The sequence below is a fragment of the Salminus brasiliensis genome, chromosome 8 (assembly GCF_030463535.1).
Source record: "Salminus brasiliensis chromosome 8, fSalBra1.hap2, whole genome shotgun sequence".
Lineage (NCBI taxonomy): Eukaryota > Metazoa > Chordata > Actinopteri > Characiformes > Bryconidae > Salminus > Salminus brasiliensis.
Genome location: NC_132885.1, coordinates 27,514,573 through 27,531,845, shown reverse-complemented (window position 1 = coordinate 27,531,845; position 17,273 = coordinate 27,514,573). Strand labels below are relative to the sequence as shown.

The 17,273-nt window shown below is 43.3% G+C and overlaps 1 protein-coding gene across 4 annotated transcripts in view; it reads right to left on the bottom strand.

Moving 5' to 3' along the window:
* The window catches only part of ankrd50l (ankyrin repeat domain 50-like), a 145,974-nt gene extending 136,982 nt beyond the window's left edge, over positions 1 to 8,992 (bottom strand). For 3 of the 4 annotated variants that reach the window (XR_011980045.1, XM_072686366.1, XM_072686369.1), the window contains exons 1-4: positions 8,500 to 8,992; positions 6,892 to 7,154; positions 5,511 to 6,245; positions 176 to 423 (exon numbers count right to left, since the gene is read on the bottom strand). Coding sequence is in view for 3 of the 4 variants with exons in the window: in XM_072686366.1 (XP_072542467.1) it covers positions 176 to 423; positions 5,511 to 5,947 (685 nt within the window). In the remaining variant the exon portion in view is untranslated. Of the gene's footprint in view, positions 1 to 175; positions 424 to 5,510; positions 6,246 to 6,891; positions 7,378 to 8,499 lie in introns of those variants that run through there. The other variant, XM_072686368.1, reaches the window with a different exon arrangement.
* Between the last annotated feature and the right edge of the window lie 8,281 nt (positions 8,993 to 17,273).

Here is a 17,273-nt window from a genome sequence, read left to right as displayed (position 1 = left end):
TTTATTATTATTATTATTTTATTTTTTTGGAAGGTATGGCGTAACTGCAGTGATGGCACGATCACATCGAGGTCATCCTTTACACATGGCATTTTGCCTGCACAGAGTTCTAAAAGCATGTGGGTGTAATGAGCCTGGTTATGCAGCTCTCAGGAGTGTGCATATGCTAGTGTACCTGAGAACATCTTGCAGACAGCTTTGTTCTGTCTCCGTGCAGAGCAGACCAGGAGAATCCAAGAAGGGAGAAGCTGGAGGTGCCTTAGAAGAAGCTCCGCTATTGAAGTACTCTGTACGACCATGGTTCCATTTGTCTGCCCCTCACCGGCCCCAACACATCCGCCGTAGCCAGCATCCAGAGAGTCCACCACTATGTATACACTCTGAGTTGGAGAGGGTAAGGACAGCAGGGGCTCCAGTATAGCTCTGTGAAACACAAGAGGGTGTTATTTAAATAAAGTGAAAATGTTTTCTTGCCAGACATTCTACTATATGCTTTCATGGTCTTGAACTTGTCTAAGGCAGCTTTGGAAATGTCACAGAACACAATTTGATTTAATTACGAAGGCGGAGGGGTGCAGTAACAAATAGGACAATTGAGGGGAGGAAGGACAAAGAGGAAGGGGGGGTTTAGCACAAGAAGCAGAGGAGGAAGTGTAAGCGACAGGGAAGAGAGGGGAGGAGGGAGATGACAGAGAGGGGAAATAGAGCAGGGGAGTGGAGAAAACAACAGTGTTTTAAATGATTACAGGAACCAGGAAAAAAAAAAAAAAAGATGCCAGGGTGCAAGGATGAGATTCATGCCTGTGCAGGAACACAGCTAATCAGAAATTCATTCATTTTGAAATTTAGAATGAAACTAGCCCTCCGTTCTCTTCAACAGCATTTATCACCCCTCCAATTCCTCCTTCCTTCGCACTTGCAATCTCTTCCCACTTGTCTCATCTTCATCTTTCTGGCCTGAGGTGTGGCTGATGTGGCATGGTGAGTCAGTGCTATGGAAGCTCAGAGATTTCCTGTGCCTTCATGCATGCTGGGAGACAGCTAGATGTTGGCACAGCACGATCGAGCATGCTGCTCCCTTATCAGACTCACACCGCAAAGTGCTAAAGATAACTCTACTCCGGTCAAAGCTTAGCATCCTTACATACCGCTGCCCTCTCAACTGCACACTTAACCCTGTCGTGCTGAAACTACTGAAGTTCTGCACCTCATTTACTTATCTATAGCGGAATGATTAGCTGAACCTCCTTGACCTCATTTTACCGTGGTGCCCCTGAAGCATAGCATTTAGCATTCAGTCTAGTCATTGCGATTATTTACGAATCATGCTGGATTTTTAATCCACTCCAGTCAAACTTGGCCTTTCATCTGCACAAAACATTCGTAGCTTGTATTGAAGCGGCTAGAGTTACAAACGGTGGGCGAAATGTAGGCAGCTTGGGCCCCAATGCATTAGAAAATGTTTATCACGGATAAGGACGAAGTCCCAACCCACAGTTCTAGGGATGCGCAGATACCACTTTTTCCTTTCCGATACAGATACCAATACCAGACTCTGACTTAAATACTCAGTAAATGACTATAAATCCAGACAGCTTTTTATTTGGTGTTTAAAATTCACATTTCATTACAAGTACACGTCTCTATGGAAAAATATACTAAACTTCAGTGTGTGGTTTTCGAACAAAAAGCACCAGATAGAAAGAAAAAGTGCTAAAAGTTCCATTAAATGTCTGTTTAGTGGTAATAACTATCCACGACTGGCTGTTTAAACATTTGGTTTAATAAATTATGCAAACAGTCAGTAAGCTTCATGGTATCTGTGCTCTTTGTTGCGATACAGATACTGTGCGCAAGTGCCAGTATTGGCGCCAATACCGATACAGTATCGGTGCAACACTACACATCTGCTTTCGCTTCATCCACCACATCTACATCTTTAATGTTTTCGGTGCATGACCTTCTGATTTACTACAGGGAACGCTGTGGTCAAAGGAATGGTCAGGGTGTTTGACCTTGCTCACTCCAGCTGAACGGTGGAGCAAATTAGGTGATTGGAGAATATTGAAAATTGCAGTTCTCTTCACCAAAAATGCAGTGGGACTGGTCAGCGCTGCCAAGCCTCGCCACTAGAGTTTTTATCTTTGGCTGTAGCATCTAACAGCATTTAATGACTGGGTTTACTACAAACATACAAACACCTAATGTCTCAGCCCACTATCATGGCCACTAGTAGGCTTGATCATCAAATTCAAACACGTTAAATAATAATAATAATAATAATAATAAACTACAAAATGCATCTGACCTATTTTTCTTTTGAGAAGATTTATGACTCTGAACGTTCTAAAAACCAAGAGTGAAAAACGGACAGATGTCATGAAAAGATACAGGTAATGTTCACAAGTTAAAAAGTTAAAAAGGCTTAAAGCTGTCTTACTATACTAACCTACATAAAGGAATGAGACATTCGAAACATTTGTCTCACTAATGTTTGAGTAAACCACTGTCAGTCATTGCAGGGATCACTGAGTGAGTAAGCTTTGCATTTATTGCTGCTATTTAACTTTTCTGATGGATACGAATGGGTGAATAATAGCTATAGCTCAGATTCTAACAAACAAACAAGATGCTGTGGCCAGAGTGTGACCAACCAACTTTTAAACAACAGAAATCGCTGCTGTAAAAATCTTCAAATTTATTGATATACAAAATGTGTGATGACACACACACAAAGAGGGAAATCTAAATGATTGGTATACAAGTTAGCTACTGTATATTCTGTACAGCTTTAATGATTCTCTGATTGGTGACCGCTTAGGTTGGTATCTTCCAGGAAAGGGGCAGTATTTAAGTTGCAGGGTATGTAAGAGGGAAGCTGGCTTGGAGCAGACACGCCGTCTGCTAAAAGTGGCAGGGCCTAGCAGGCTAGTCTTGAGGCTGGGAGAAGCCTGGTGACAGTTTTTATGCATTTTTATTTTCTATTTTGTGTGTAAACTTTAATAAATTAGCCAGAACTGATAGATCCTCACCTTTGTGCCCTCTCAAAGCTTTAATCTCCTCCACCATAAACAAAATGTTAAATATAATTATTTAAAGCTGATCTTAATTTTTTATTAAATAGGGGGAATTGGCTCATTTCCCATGTGTAACAGACAATGCAAAGTATATAAAATCCTCTTGATAACTGTAGTTAAAACATCCACACCAGCCACCGTTTACTAATTACACAGAGAACTAGTTCTGAGGATGAGCAGTGAACCTCGAAGAGCAAGTCCGTAAATATGGCAGAAGCTAACTGCAACTGCAGTTCTCTCGATCCTTACTTGCACCCTCACACACGTTCTCTTGCCTGTGCTGGAAAGAAAACGTCCCAGCAGTTTGTGTGTGAGGGGTGTGTGGAATGTGGGGCCATACCTCTGCCCTGTGATCAGCAAATAAGTGCCAGGAAAGCTAGTGTTAGCAACAAGCAAAGGCTCACTACCCAGAGAGAGACAGAGAAGAGAAAAAAAAAAAAAAAAAAAAAAAAAAAAAAAAAAGTCACTTGTCAGAGTGGCGACCTCACCAACTGGACCCAACCTGACTGACACGGCAGGGGCACATTTTTCCAGTCCTTGCTCCCCCTCCCCACCAAAAAGGGTCGTAAATAGCGTCGTCCATTCATGCCATTCAAGGCCTATTGTGATAGCTGTGAATAGGCTGCATTATTGGGTCGAGAGAGATAAATAAATAAATATAAGTGCCAGGGAAGGCGAACAATCAGCCCTTTCCTGTCTTTGACATAGAGAATGTCTTTCAGAGGGGTACAGGCGATGGCTTGGTGTCAGAGGACGATAAAAGCGAGCGCAAACAGGGTTTAGCCCAGATGCACTCACAAATTGCCACAGGAGAGGGTGGTGCTTCACTACACTACAGCACAGACAAGACAGTTCAGCTTTTGACATTCTGCTATGAAGATGAATACCATAAGAGCACCCCCCCCGAAATGCGTGGATCCCTGGTGTGAAAATACAGGAACTTCTCACTGACGACTAACAGCTCTGATTTGAGACTGATGTGACAAAAATACAGAAAAGATCACAGAGCAGCAGAACTGGGCCAGATCATATCATCCAACATCTCATTACAAAGCAGAATATACACACTTTTACTCACCATTCATTAATAGCCATAATAACTAAAAGTAGATTATGATCTGATGGGGAAAGCTGAGGTTGAGTTTATTTAAAAATAAGCAATACTGGAGTTTTACATGCCTGGTTAATACGAATTGCAGAGGGAATATATTATTATTATTATTATTATTATTATTGTTATATTATAGTATTCTAGCTGGAGCCAGAGTGTAACTGTGAAACATCAGGGTTTCTTGCAGGAACACCGAGCAAACATAAAATGCCGGGAGACCTTTCAAAGGCAGACAGCAAAGAGTCCAGTGGGGATTTAGTGTGCTAACAACAGAAGCACTGTATGAAAGAGATATCAAAAATAACTGCTTGGGAAAATGGAAAAAAATAACGTGAAAAAGTAAAACCGTTCAGCAAAGAGAATGTGTTGAGGTAAGTATGAACGTATTAAGAAGATAATTGTTTCATTCAGACATGTTCTCTTTTTTTTTTATTATTATTGAAAGCATTACATTATCCAGAATGACCTAAAGTAGTGTTTTGTTGTGTACTTGGAAAATGTATCCTAAGATTACTACAAATGGGCCAGAATCAAGTTAAGCTAAGACCGAAATAGGAGTCTAGTATTCATACGAGTTAGTCAAGTAAATAATGGGGGGGGGGGCGCATGCAGAGGAATAAATTTTAAAACGTATTTATTTAAAGCAACATTATGTAGCATTTTATCTTAAAATAACAGCTTCAAAATCACTGTGATGTTTCAAAGACTTGTAATCGTGAGAAAGTATCTCCATCGGTTCCTCATGGCTCGGCTAGCCAGTAAGTGCACTGTGGAACTTTGGTGAAGGGGGCATGACAATGGTTGCGGGAACTGTGTAATGTTGCGAAACCATATCTTTTATGAAAAATCTCAATATGCCCTCAATATGTCCAGAAATGCATGTGCAGCCATTGTCTTTTAGGGGTGGCTCAAAGTGCAAATTACACTTCCTGACTGTAGAGTGAACCCGAAAGACCAATTCTTGCATATTGCTGCTTTAAACTCACTTAATCGGCTAATTGGATGCTAAGAAGTACTCATTGGCTTTACACAAGCTTTTACACATTTTTTTTCCCCCTCAGTGAATGATGTGCCGGTGTTTCTAAATAGAAGACAATATCCATATGTGCACACAAGCATAAGCAAAACCATCACTTACTGTTAGCCAACAGAGTATTTGTATACTTGTGCACATCTGTAGTATGGTGGCATTCAAAATATTGAGAAAGTAAACCCAATTTTATTAAAGGTGGGAGGCAAATATTCGAGAAATTGTCTGAACCAGACAAGAACACCCAGATCATTCAAAACAAGTACTTGAAGCTTTAATCTGATGCGCTCACCTTTTAAAGGTGTCGTCCGGGTCTCGCTGGCAGTGAATTGGTTCCAGGCTGGCAGCGACAGCAGGGCTGGCCAACATGTGGCTGTAGCTGGGCGCCAGCAGCGGATTGTCCCGTAGCTGCTCTACAAGCCCCAGCACAAACCTCCAGACCTCCATACTGCCCGCATCCTCCTGCTGGCAGTAATGCCAGGCCAGGCACCGCGATGCCAGACCGGCCACTTTGCCTGCTTCTGACTGGGGCCACACCAGCTCCGTGCACAAGGCTGTCTTGCCTGTGCCTTGACCCCCCGTCACAAGAATCCCCTGTGAACCATGGGTCGAACCTTGCGGCCCTTTGGTGGCGTCCCGCGCCTCCAGACACCTCTTCAGCTTCTCCAGGGCCCATTCTCGACAGTGGAACCGCCGGCCCCGCAGCAGGCTGGGGCTGGAGCCCCTCATCTGGCCCAGAGAGATGGAGTTACAATGGCCCTCGCCAAAGATGGACCTTGCTCCATGTCACGACTCAAGCAGCAAAACTGATTCTGCTGCCAGTTAAGAACTCATTCTGAAATCATCCAAACGTCCCTGGGTTCAGTCTTTCACTTGTCTGCATAAGAAAAGCATGCAGTGATGCGGAGTCGTAGCAAACTCAGTCAATTTCTTAATATTTATCCCCAGCAGTGAAGAATCAGAAGGTCGTCAGATGGTTTCTGGCTGCAGGTGCATTTTGGTTCTGCCTAGCTCAAGATTTAGTTTCCTGTTGAGAGGACAGAACACAAACCTTGAGCTCCACAAAGATCTGCAAGTTGCTCCAGCTGATACCTCCACACTTAAAACTGCTGTAGCTCTGCAATCCTCCGGTTGTCCATGCGTCTGATGTGTAAATCATACAATAAATAAAATCAAATAAATTCATAAAATAAATTAAAATGTAAAACGAATATTTTACACTACACATTTGGTACCTTGAAGAATGAAGCATTAACACTGGGGTTTGTGTTAATCAGTCGAATTCATAACCCTGCACAAACACCCTCTCCCACGCCTTCATAACACTACATTTCAATTCTTCATAGTTTTGACATTTTAAAGTGTGTGCTTTGGAATCAGCAAGCATGTACACGAAAACAATATCTGACATGGGCATCGGCCAACATATTCCATAGCAGTCTATCGTGTTTACTAAATGAAATGAAATGAAATGAAATGAATGGATGAATGAACGAACCAACAGACTCACTTTCTATAGCTGGGTCAATGTAAGGGTCCCACCCCAGAACTTAGAGGGTGAGAGAGTTCCAACGTGAACACATGACATTACATATGCTATGGCAATAGGGGTACCCGCCAAGTAAATCAACTTCAAGTGAGCTTCAGTTAAAAAAAAAGAAGCATGCTCTTACTGTTTCTCAGATAGCAATCTGTTTATCACTCTTCCCTCCTTGTTTAACGCACTCCCAGAGGTCTTCAATTTCAGTGTTTCTCTTTCTGCTTTCCTCCATGTCTGTGCGTCTCCTTCGTTTCCTTCCAGCAGGTCTCACGGGTTATGCTGACAGGATTGGAATCTCCTCCTTCTTCTTCTTTCACATACATACACACACTCTCTGGCTCTCGCAGCTGCTCACCGGTTTTTCTTGTTCTCCTTTATCTCCTCCCCTCCCGGTTCCTGACATGTCAGGGCATGAGGCAAAGAGGAACAGAGCAAGAGCAAAAGAGAGAGAGAGGGATCACAGACAGAGAGAAAGAGAAAGAGAGAGAGAGAGATATTGAGAGTGAGTTATGGAGGCTTAAGGTTTGTTTTGAGGTCAAAGTTTACCCACAGACAGGCACGCTGTAACTGGTGGCCACCACTCTTCCCTTCCTCTCCCAAATCCCCCAGGGAGAGAGAAGAGTGCCTCCTCTGTACATCTGGATCCCTCATTTATTCCAACCAGTAACCAATGAAAGGCTGCTGAAAACACCCTTCACACAGCCAGTGTGTGTGTGTGTGTGTGTGTGTGTGTGTGTGTGTGTGTCTCATTATGATGCATGCTCAGATAGAAAAATAGGCCCGTTACCACATCCCAGATCTGTAGATCATTTTAATCAGCAATTCTTTCACAGGAAACCACACCTGTGCCATACACAGCTGTTGATCAAATACCAGCACAGCTTAAGCACAGCTTACCTGAACTCAGGCACACCTATGGGTGACTTGGAGCACACCACGTGTGCTGTGACCACGCCCGTCCTTTTACCGTCAGGCATTTTTCACATTCTTTCTTTTATGCTCAGTCCTGCTGTGGCAGTGCCATGCTAAAACCTCACATCTGCATTAAAATGGGGGGCCGTGCAGGACAGGGACCCCGCGTTCACACCAAACAAAGAGCAGCCCAACGGACCCAAATGAACGACTCCCAAAGAATCGACTCCGCACTTTCGTGTCTGAGGGCTGAAGCTGAAGTTGGCGTCCTGTTCGACTTTTCGGTGCCACCTTAAAACGGAGCAGCCCTGCGTTAAAAAAGGCGGCAGAGTGAAACCGGTGCACCATTTAAGGTGGAGCGGAAAAGTCGAATAACAAGGTGCCGGATCTCCCCTCCACCCACCCATACACACACACACACACACACCCAAGAGCCAACTTCGGCTTCGTTGGTCTGTAGTAGAGCAGCGGGCTGCGGTGACTATGGGCAGAGAAATGAAGGCGTTGAACGACGAGTCACCGCTAGACTGCATGATTCCCGATGCTGGTTTATCCCCCCACCACGTTCCCACCTTTCAGCCGGTCCGTTTCCAGTCACGTTAAATCCAGGCTAAAATGACTGAAGTGAAGTCCTCCAGGCAGGCTACAGGTGCCTCCAGCTAGCACGACCACTAACAACAACAACCACCACCACCACCACCCCCCACCGGAGGCTACAGCCCGACAGGCGGCTACCTTAAATCACTCACACACACACACACTCGCTCAGTCAGTCAGTCAGTCAGTCAGTGCCCACCAGACGTGTATGGGTCGTGTATGGATCTCGTACCTGCTATCTCCTCCCTGCCCCTGTTGTTCCTCCACAGTCCGTGCCATGCCGAGCCGAGCCTGCGCTCGCAGAGACCCACCGTCTCATACTGTGGGGGGTTTAACGCTGTTGTTGTTAGCCAGCGCGAGGCGTGGTGTGATTTTTAGCTCCACTAGCCTTTACCTTAACTCCAGAGAGGACCACAGAGAGGACCACAGAGAGGACCACAGCGGCTCGCTGCTGCAGAGCTCTGAAGAAGAGCGTCGGTTATTCAAAGTTTTCCTGTTTCCACCAACATCGACATGCATGTATCGGCAGCGTGCTTAACCAGCCCTGCTCTCTCTCTCTCGCGCTCTCTCTCTCTCTCTCTCTCATACACACACACACACACTTTATGCACACTTCTTTCTTTTAATCATTTCCACACCAAGTCCAGCTGTTCCCACAGCCCGACTGGCTGTGTCGTCGTGTTACTGCGCGGATATTCAAAGCATCAAAGCCCACTTCTGCATCTTTCGGAGTTTGAATGCTATAAATGAATGCTCATAAAAAATAAAAGCATAATAAAAGTCGCACGCGAGCAATGTTTCCACATGTGCTGTTTACGCGCACGTCCACACAGCCCAGTCTGCTGAGAATTCGTCAGGGCTGTGATGTCATACGACCCTGTTCACTGTAACACTGAAGTGGCCGTGAACATCCAATCAGATCCGCCTAATCAAAAGACCCTTAAACATACACTTTAGGTAGCTAGCTAGCTCCCTTCCCACGATCCCTCCCACAGGGTTACTGCAGCAGTAACTGAGTGAGCAACTAGCTCACTGACATCATTGGGTTTAATATGATGTCGGGCAACCTGATGCTGCGGTCACAGCTTCAACTCTTCTGGGAAAGCTTTCCACAAGGTTTAGGAGGAGTGTATTTATGGGAATTTTTTGTCCAGAAGCGTATTTGTGAGGTCGGACACTGATGTTGGACGAGAAGGCCTGGCTCGCAGTCTTCGTTTGGGTTGAGGTCAGGACTCTGTGCAGGCCAGTCCGGTTCTTTCATGTTTGTGCGCTGGTGCATAGTCATTTTGGAACAGGAAGGGGCCGTCCCCAAACTGTCCCCGCGAAGTTGGGAGCATGAAATTGACTAAAATCTCTTGGTCTGCTGAAGCATTAAGAGTTCCTTTCACTGGAACTAAGGGCTGAACCCAACTCCTGAAAAACAAGCCCACACCATTATCCCCCCTCCACCAAACGTTACACTTGGCACAGTGCAGTCAGACAAGTACCGTTCGCCTGGTAACCGCCAAACCCAGACTCGTCCATTGGATTGCCAGACGGAGAAGCAGTCTGCATGCCTAGGTGCTTGGTTTTATACACCCATGGCCATGGAATTGACTGGGACACCTGAATTCAATGATTTAGATGGATGAGTTAATACTTTAGAGGATGTGCCGCCAGAAAATTCAGCACCTCTTCAGCTGTTAAGCACAGGGGTGGATCTATCATAAACTGATGAAAATCCTCTAAATGGGCATTAAAAGAACTTGAGCTGGCTACAAAAACTGTTGCTGTGATTCGTGCCAACAGCAAGTTGCCCAAACTTTTGCTCCTGGTCAATTTCCTTTTGTGTTATTTTGAAACTGTAAATAATAAAAAAATTCAAAAGTAGTTTTGTAATTTGTGTCTTGTCTAACAATTTTAGTGCATTAAATATAGCATATGCATATATGTATTCTTATGTTTCTCTATTTTACAGTAATTTTCACAATGTGACAGAATGTGGATGGTCCTCTACTTTGAGGATCTATCAGTAAATAAAAAAATAAGTCATATAAATATTAATATAGAAATATACATTTAATACAAATTTTCAATTGAATTATTTTGTTGTTTACAGTGGTTTCGAGTGACTTCTCAAAGTCTGTAATCCATGGGCATCATCATCAGATACTGGCTGTCTTTTCTGGTGTTTTGCCCTCACAATTTTTGTGTTGTAGCGGCTATTCGCTGTCTTGTCTTGTCTTTCAGTTTATGTAATGAATATTCAGGTTTGGTGACTAATTTTTCAAGAGTGTACTGCTTTTAAATTCATGGACCTACTGCAGGGCAGTGTGCCATCCATTGATTATTTTTAAACATTTAGTTAGATTCGATTTTTTCATATCTAAAATTGATTCTTCCACTACTGTGCTCCTCCAAGGTCTATGAGTTTGTTTTGATCAATGTACCAAGAGGTCTATTTGGACACACTTAGCGTCTGTTTCCTGGGGGTTGAGGCTAGTCTTTCAAATGAGAATACATTTCAGAATACTGTGTAGTTTAGGACAGGTCCTAAAAAATTATAAGTAATTCTTTGGTCCTCATGTTGAGAGACAACAGCAGGAGGCTAGGAGGCTCCACGTGCTACAGCTAGAATCAACTTCAGCTCTTGTGCGAACACAGTCAGTCTAAACCAGATACCTTAACAAAATCTTGCTGCTGTTGAAGTCTTCTGGATCTGTATGTTTGCATGCATAAAGGAGGAATTCACTGAATATAGGCCAATGCTTGCATGCATGGACGCCTGCACGGGCACCTCTTATACCTGCAGTTGTATTAGAACTAAACATATTATTCTATACCAACCAGCTTTACATAAACTTGGGAAACAGGTTGCTTCTTCAAGCTCATCTACGCTCCCCTAAGCAAGCGTTTTTCAAGGCAAGCATTGGGTTGACACTTTTAAACTGGCTTAGGTGAGCAATTGGTTCCGGCTTGTCTAAATAATTTGCATAGACTTTGCATATTCGATCCAGTTGTTCACATAACCATTAACTGACTGCTTGTATCACTGATGATCTCTCTCTCTCTCTCCCTCTCTTTCTCTCTCCCACACTAACGCCTTTGTGCCCTCAGTAACTCTGCATATCTTTATGTTGCCTTAAGCACCCATGCAAACCCATAGACGAGAGAGGAGTCAGAGTGCACAGTGGAAAGGTCAGAGAAGTCCATCCCTTTTCTGCAAAGCCCTGTGGTCTCACCATAGAGCACAAGGCCATGTAAATACAGAAAAGACCAAGTTCATAGGTGTCAAATATGAAAAAGGGGCCACGTGTTACAGAGGCCAAACTGTTGTGATTGAACGCCGAAGGAGTGCAAACACACTGCAAGGCTGGCCGTTCTAACTTACTGCTTCCCACTGTGTGCGGCTTCTCTTTCAAGCTCTGATAAAAGAGTATCTGTCCAGTGCAATAACAAATCTATCGTTGACATCTCTATCATTTTCCTCCTGCACCTCAGAGCAGCCGAAAGTCAGTAGCACTGCATGCTGTCCACAGCAGCAGAGCTGAATTACAGCAGCCCAGCAGTTGTGCTTTGGAGTACCACTGATTAAAAATATGCTTAATGTGCTTAATGTAGTTTCCGTACATGGTGCCCTGGTGCTCTGATGGATTTTTCATATACCGGCACGGTTGGTTCAAATGAAGTTCGAACAGGAGCAAGAGGGTCATTAGTTGGCCGTAATCTCTCATCACCATAGAGACTGTGGGTGTTTTTTTTTTTATTATATTCAGCTCCTCAGGCCTTGTGTTTTTCACAAACATAAAGCCAATTAGGGGAGCTGATATTAAAACTGTGTCAAGGAGGACCTCAACCAGTATTGTGGCTGTATGAATTGGCACTCTATGAACACTGTTCTCTCTCTCGCTCTCTCTCTCTCTCAGTTGTTTTGGAGACACTGGACTTTGCTGTCTTCTTGAACTTCCACTGGTTCAGCGTGTTCTCAGAAAAAGCTTCTTGGATTCATGACTGCAGTGGCCTACTGAGTCACATCACAACAACAGGCTAAGGGGGGAGTGCAAACACCATACCTGAATTACAAAAATGATGCATATCAAAAACGCTGTATTCGAGGGTCGCTTACACAGGAAATGGTCCCGGCTGCTATAGGCACTTTATATTTTAAGCTGTTGACAGTGCTACTAAAGCATTGGCAAGAAGCAAGATGCAGAAGACGAAGTGGTGGAGACAATCTGATGTAGACATAACGCCTAATTTAAGGGACCTATTTCAAGACAAAGGTTAGCTTTCTGCTGTAGATTGCTGCCCGCTGTTGAAAGCTGATTTAATGCCATGGGTAGTGCCACTCTGGAGAGATGCTGATGGCCGGTGTTACCAGATGCCAATGAGGGATGAGTTGATGAGTGCCATGCTATTTAATTAATGCACGTCAATCATTAGATCTTTACCCATGTTTGCACAGATGTACCGACAACAATTAGAACATATAAATACAAGAATACAAACGTGTATCCTTTACAACGTTTACTCTCCTTCTTTCAATGACTGGTACAAATCCGGATTGTTTCCGGATGACAGAGTGGCCACTTTCTGCTGTCAGATGCTGATGCTTAGGGATCGAACCCTTACTAAACATTTTGCAAGGGAACATAACAATTCTTTTTCCCTTCATGTTCCCTTAAAGGCTCTGTACATTTTTAGGAAACCTAATTTGAGAGGAAGGTATGTCTTCTTGTGTAGACTGAGGCTGTTAGGCTATACAGCAGCTTTTAATAGTAGGCAGCTAATACAAAAAAAGCTAACCTTTGTCTTAGATTGACTCCCCAAGAAATTAGACATTAGACCAGATTGCTTCATGCTTTTGCTTTTGTTGCAATGTCAACAGTTTAAAACATAAAGTGAGCATTGGTGTGTTAAGCATTCAAATGGCATTGTCACAATTCCGTTATAAAAGCAATGACTTGACTAAAGAACCAAAGAAACCTCTTGTAAAGGGTTATTCATTCAAAAGGTTATAATAACGTGTGTTGATTATTTGTTAATTAACATGCAATAATAATTGTATTAAAACAATAATACAGTAAATAATACAATGGAGGTTTAAATCTTATAAACCTGTAACCAACGTCTCGCTGCGTTTCAGCTGAATGCATTTTCATTCAAACACTCCTATGTTTCAAGAAAGTATGGTCTTCACCACTCAGTGGAAGCTCTAGGGAAGGTTGCCATACCTCCAAGACTCCTGAGGAAAGTTATTGAAGCACACCAAGCTGTGGTGGGGCAGTGGTGGCATTGTGGGATCGATGCCCACCCGGCTCGGCAAGCTGCCACTGTTGGGCCCTTGAGCAAGGCCCTTCACTCTCTCTGCTGTTGGCTGCCCACCGCTCCGGTTGTGTGTGTGCTTACTGCCCCTGGTCCACAGCGACAAATACTTGCACATTTACTTACAGGCCTACTTTGACCTAGTGTCAAAATTGATGAGTCCTCCATAACACTGAACAAGAACAGTGTGTGGGGCGGGATAGCAAGTTGGACGTCACTACTTTCTCCAATAAGAACTCGGCTGCCAGTCTGAGGTTTGCTCAACACCACATGAATCAGCCGGAAACCTACTGGGAGGCTATTCTATGAACAGGTTTTATTTCAACATAAAAACTTCATCCAAACTGTCAAGCATGAGGGCGGCAGTGTCATGGTTTGGGGCTGCTTTGCTGCCCCAGGTCTGAGACTTTCAGGTCTAGATTTATACACCAGCCACTGTCTGAGGAAGTCCAGAAGGATTATCAAGGACTCCCCCCACTCAAGCCACTGCCTGTCTTCACAGCAAATGGTTAAATGGTTACAGCAGGACATTCAACATTTTGGCCAAGTCAATTAATGCAAGGAAGCCTACCACCACCCCTGAGTTAAGAAGGACTTTAACAAGGGTTAAATGGTTAAGGCCAGACAGCTGGGACGCAGCATCTCCGAACGGGCAAGGCTGATGAGCAGAACCCTGGGTCCTGGCATTTACACAGACATCATGTGCCACCTACCTAAGCATTGTTGCTTTGCCCACTCCTTCATGGGACTGGTATTCCCTAATGGCAGTGGCCTCTTTCAGCAGGACAGTGTGTCCTGCCTCACCGCACACATCGTTTAGGCAAGGTGTTGCCCTTGTCTCCAACTTTCCTTAGGTCTCAATCCTGTGAAATTCTGTGGGATTGGAAGAATAGGTTTTATCATTGGCAGCTCAACCTCGAAGCTCCACCTTGTAGAACACAGGGGACTAACAGCATATTCTGCAGGTGGGCATAATGTTTGGTCCATGCACATGTGATCGCACTTCAGCGCATGTCTGGGGGAAACTTAGAAAATGTTCTTCACACTTATTTTATATATTTTATAAAAATGTTTTTATCATAACTACATATTTTTTAGAAGAAGCCAGAAGAGGTTCATGTTCATGTTATTTCCATGGAACCTTTTTGACACCTTTATTTAAAAAACATTATGTTACTTTTTGAAAACATGACATAATGCATTCCACCTATACTATATGTCCAAGAAGGTGGACACCCCTTCTAATGGATGCATTCAGCTAGCCTACTTTAAAACCCTCCTGAGCAATTCATTTGTGTCCACTGTAGTGAACAACACACACATGTCTGGTCAAGCACCGGTTATGCAATCTGTTTTAATCTGACTGTACCGTCAAGAGGGCATCCTGGACTTTCCAGAGAGGCCTCAACTGTGGGGAGTGTGGCAGCCAAGGCAGCCATGTCCTCTGTAGTGGCCAACATTACTTACTGCCTCCTGTTTTTACCCAGTTTCCATACTTTAAGAAGCAGACAGACGGCTGAGTGAGGCTAATAGGATATTTCTTTAGTCAGACCTACCTACCTCTTTATTTCTTAGTCAGACCTGCCGGAGTCGTCAGACACACTCTGATACTGCTCAACATTCTCTGCTCTCCATAAAATCCTCTCAGAACTAACCCTTCTCCGAGTAAATGGCCACCCAGCCCGACTTGCTGGAAGATTGCCCGCTAAGGTCCCCTCTACCTGCATCAAACCAGCTGCCACCTACCGGTCCAACCAGCAGGCCCCCCACCCACCACCACTCACCCGCCTACCACTGCTACCTGTTTAATGACCATGCTAAAACCTTTAGACAAAAAAAAACAATTAGACTTGTAACTATCTGCCACTATTAATATCACCATTATTAATCTATCTGTTGTCTCTGGTTTGGTAATTTTTATCATTAATGTTTAAATAGTTCTGACCAGAGGAGGATGGGTCCCCTCTTGTGAGTCTTGGTTCCTTTCAAGGTTTCTTCCTCCAGCTCTGGGGGAGTTTTTCCTTGACACCGTTGCCGTTGGCTTGCTCACTGGGGGTCTTTGATCCTTCATATCTTACCTTATTTTCTTCTTTCTTCGTTGTCTCTGTCTTTTATTAATCACTATTTATGTAAAGCTGCTTTGTGACGACAACAGTTGTAAAAAGCGCTATACAAATAAATCTGACTTGACTTGACTTGACTTTAAATTGTGGAAGAAGAGTCAGACGTATTGTTGTGAGGGTAAAATGAAGGAGGGCCGGACAGCAGAGTAGGAAGGTGAAAGGTCAGACAAGGACCTATCAGTTCCTTGGGGCCTCAGCAGAAACCTCTGATCTTCTGGTCACACCAAACAACCAGGTTTTTGGGAACAAATGTACACAGACCAGTGGGAAATGCTCATCATCGGAGGAAGCCCTTTAAGTGTTCAGCTTTTTTATGTTCATGAAAAGAAAATTACCAAGGAGTTTCATCTAGTTAAAAGTACATTTAAAAACCAGCCTACCTAACAAGCTAAAGATGAGACCCAAGTAAAGAAGCAAGCACACTAAAACCAAGCAAGACCCAATGTCTACTAGAAGAGACATTACTATTTTTTTCAGTTGGAGAGTTGGGAATGAGGTGGGGTGGTGAACATCTAATATCCAATATCCAGCTCTTGTCACTTAATGAAGCAAATCCTTACAGCAGTGCTCCAGAATCTAGTAAAAAAAAGCCTTCCCTGGACAGTAGAGACAGTTACTCCAACAGAAGCTGGATAAACTCTTCCTAAAACCCCTGATTTTACAAGAAACAGTGAATGAGCAGGTGTCCCAATACTTTTTTTTCTTTATAGATCATGTGTACCCATGTTTCGTTTAACCTGAAAACTTACGAAATGTGAATCATACTTTTTTTCCCTAATCTGTCCCTGAACACCTAGGCATTCTCTCTGTCTCAGCCTTTAGTCTTAAATGAGCTTCTTTGTTCTAGAGAAACATCCAGTGCCAGAATTGTTTACTATGTGGATGATGGGAACCAGGTGTCTGAAGGGTTTAATATTTCTTAAAGCACACCACAAAGGTATTACATGTCATAGTTAAATATTATGAATGCTCAGAAAAATATAATAAATACAATATTTTTGAGAAGATTCTGGCAAAAAAGAAAAACAAACAAACAAACAAACAAACAAAAAGAAAAACAGGGTGCTGACATGCCACTGATTAACCACTCTTTTCATATTATCAGCATTGTATATAAATCCCAGAAGATGTGTTTTAGGATGAGTTGGGAATGAGGTAGGTTGGTCATCATCCAACACCCTGACCTCACTAATATCTTCTTTTTTTTTGCTGAATGCAATCAAAACCTCACAGCAGTGCTCTGAAATCTAGTAGAAAGCCTTTCCTGATCGGTTGAGACAGTAACTCCCAACAAACAGGATAAACTCTTTTTTAGTAACCATGATTTTGGATGAAATAATGAACGAAAAGGTGTCCCTAAGGTTCTGAGACTTGTAGTTGGTACAAGCTGACATGGTTGAAACTGAAGTAGCAAGAGTGTCCTAATGCCTTTTTTTCCTTCAAACACAGGAAACTGTAAAAAAGAAAATATTATCAGCATTGTATATAAATCCCAGAAGATGTGTAGACTTATTGATGGTTGTAAAAAAAAAAAAAAATCACATGGTAAAGAAAATTGTTTTTGGTGACATGTGTTATG